General features: G+C 32.8%; 1 protein-coding gene across 1 annotated transcript in view; it reads left to right on the forward strand.

Annotated features, from left to right (window-relative positions):
- Nucleotides 1-2,211: 2,211 nt before the first annotated feature.
- The window catches only part of LOC116098526 (olfactory receptor 2A12-like), an 82,832-nt gene continuing 82,632 nt past the window's right edge, over nt 2,212-2,411 (forward strand). Inside the window, exon 1 of the mRNA XM_031381079.1 lies at nt 2,212-2,406. Coding sequence (XP_031236939.1) covers nt 2,212-2,406 — 195 coding nt within the window. The remainder of the gene's footprint in view (nt 2,407-2,411) is intronic.

Genomic DNA, 2,411 nt, shown 5'->3' on the forward strand with positions numbered 1-2,411 from the left:
AGAAGGAATGAAATGTCCACCTTTTGGTCTTCCTTCTTCTTGAGTTCCTTGTGGAATGTGGGTTGTTACTCTCCTTTCTTAAACCCAGAGTGTGTTCCTGATGGCAATGTGCTCTATGCCAGCATCAGTCTCTCCAATATATTTTAAAATACTTTTCTTTAAATTCTTTAAAATTCAAATGGATTTTTATTTTTTATAGATTTCTTTAATCTTTGAAAAAATTTGTTGATAATTTAAATTAAAATATTATTCTTCAGATTTTCAAACTGTAAAAATGAGAATTCTATCACCATTTGAAACATTGTAGTGATAAGACATTTTCTATTTGAGTTGTGTAAAATAAATGTTTGCTACTCTAGCATCTTAAAATTACATCACTAAGACATGTTTGTGAGGGTTTGTTTTATTTACACTTAAAGTGACCAGAAATTTATGTTTGTGTGGTGTTTAGTAGCAGCCAATTTAGTGTACTTCCACATGGATAGCCAACTGGACACATATTATAGTGCTTATATTATACTATTTACCAAAAATCTATGTTCAATAGTACCTCCCTTTGCTTTCATTTATTCAAGAAAGTGTTTGTAATTATGCATGTTACAATGCCTGCCCTATGGAAACTCATGTACTACTCCTTTATCAGCTAAACGCTCCTCATTATTCAGAGTTTTCTTTTATTTCAATTGTTGTTTCATAAGTGACTTTTAATATTCTAATTCAGGAAAATCGAGCTTTAAGAGTCTAACCAAAAGTGTAGTAAACAACTCAAATTATATCTCCAATTAAAATTTAAAACCCTGTAAAATAAAATATTATAATGAATCAAGAAAAAAGAATTAAATCAACATATACACAAATAACCAACTTTAGTCTTAAAATTGGAACACTAAAATTATGACTTAAAATAATCATTTAAAATTTAAGCTGATATAAGTCACAAAATACAAACACAATTGGAATACAAACATGAAAATGTAGTTAGAGTCACATGGCTAAACGACTGCACTACTACTGTAACAGGAATCCCACAAGATACAACACAAGGAAGTGTAGCACACGGAAGAAATACAGCAGTTACAAACATTTTCAGAGAATGAACATTTATTGAGAATTTATTTTTTATTTACCTTATTCTCTTTAAAGAGTATATTTTTATCCTACAGAGTCATGCCAATTTCAATTGGTAAAGGATCTTCAGTTTGCTTTAGTATATATTTATCTTGCTTTTACCTTTTTTATTTTTGACAATTTCATACACATATACAACACAAAGTACTATAGCTCTGTCTCTTATGCCCCTTTCCTGCTCATCCATTCTTATTCCTAAATAGCAGCTCTCTCTTTCCTGCATTTTTTTAGTACACACCTTTAATTTTCTGAATTTATTAAACAGAGGACACTTTATTTGCTATTTAAAAGCATTCTTTTCATAGATAGATTTTTTTTTTGATGAAATCTCTTCAGTGTTTCTTCACCATTGCTCAACAGGCATTTTACATCTCTTCCTGTGGTCAACACAAGCCCCTGGCTTCAGGTAACCACATGATCCCCTGTTCTTAACAACTATCTGGACTATAAAAGTTGAGGTCTAGGTGTGAGATCCTACTCCCTTTCTTATCCACATTTGATGTTTGGAGGGGCTGTCTTTCTATAACCTCCTTTGCAACCTAGGGCTTGTGTTTTATATTTTGTCTCTGATGTCCATGTGTTTGAAGCCAAGAAAAATCAAGAGATTATCTTGAACATAAATTCTCTTTCTTCTTAGAACATTGTACATAATAATATAAATACTGGGAGAAAGATGGGCAAGTGCTCCCAAAGCTTTCATTTCTGTGGTGAACAGAGACCAGTGTAGGTAGCAAAGGACATGGACATGTCTCCTTCTCTTCCCTTAGAGACTATCCTTATAATTATCATGAAATAATAATTATTATAAAATATATAAAGAAAGAAGGTATTTTGATTTTTTTTCTATGAAACAGGCTAAATATTTTATAGTGCTTAACAGGTACAGTTTTCAAATATCCCTAGAAACCAAATTTGCAAGTCAACATAACAGAGATCGAACTAGAGTTATGAACTACTGATTTTACATCTGACATAAATTCGAACTCCAAAGTGAAGAATCCCTTTCTTTTGTTCTCCTTCTCTAGCCTTCAGCTCTGGAATTTCCTTTCTGACTACATTGTAGCATTCATCTGTCACAAGAACATGGGGATTAACCAGACATGGATCACTGAGGTCATACTACTGGGATTCCAGGTTGATCCCTCTCTGGAGATGTTCCTGTTTGGTCTGTTCTCGCTGTTCTACACTTTCACTTTGATAGGAAATGGGATTATACTGGGACTCATCTGCCTGGATGCTAGGTTGCACACTCCCATGTATTTCTTCCTTTCACATCTGGCCAT

Source organism: Mastomys coucha, unplaced genomic scaffold (genome assembly GCF_008632895.1).
Source record: "Mastomys coucha isolate ucsf_1 unplaced genomic scaffold, UCSF_Mcou_1 pScaffold20, whole genome shotgun sequence".
Lineage (NCBI taxonomy): Eukaryota > Metazoa > Chordata > Mammalia > Rodentia > Muridae > Mastomys > Mastomys coucha.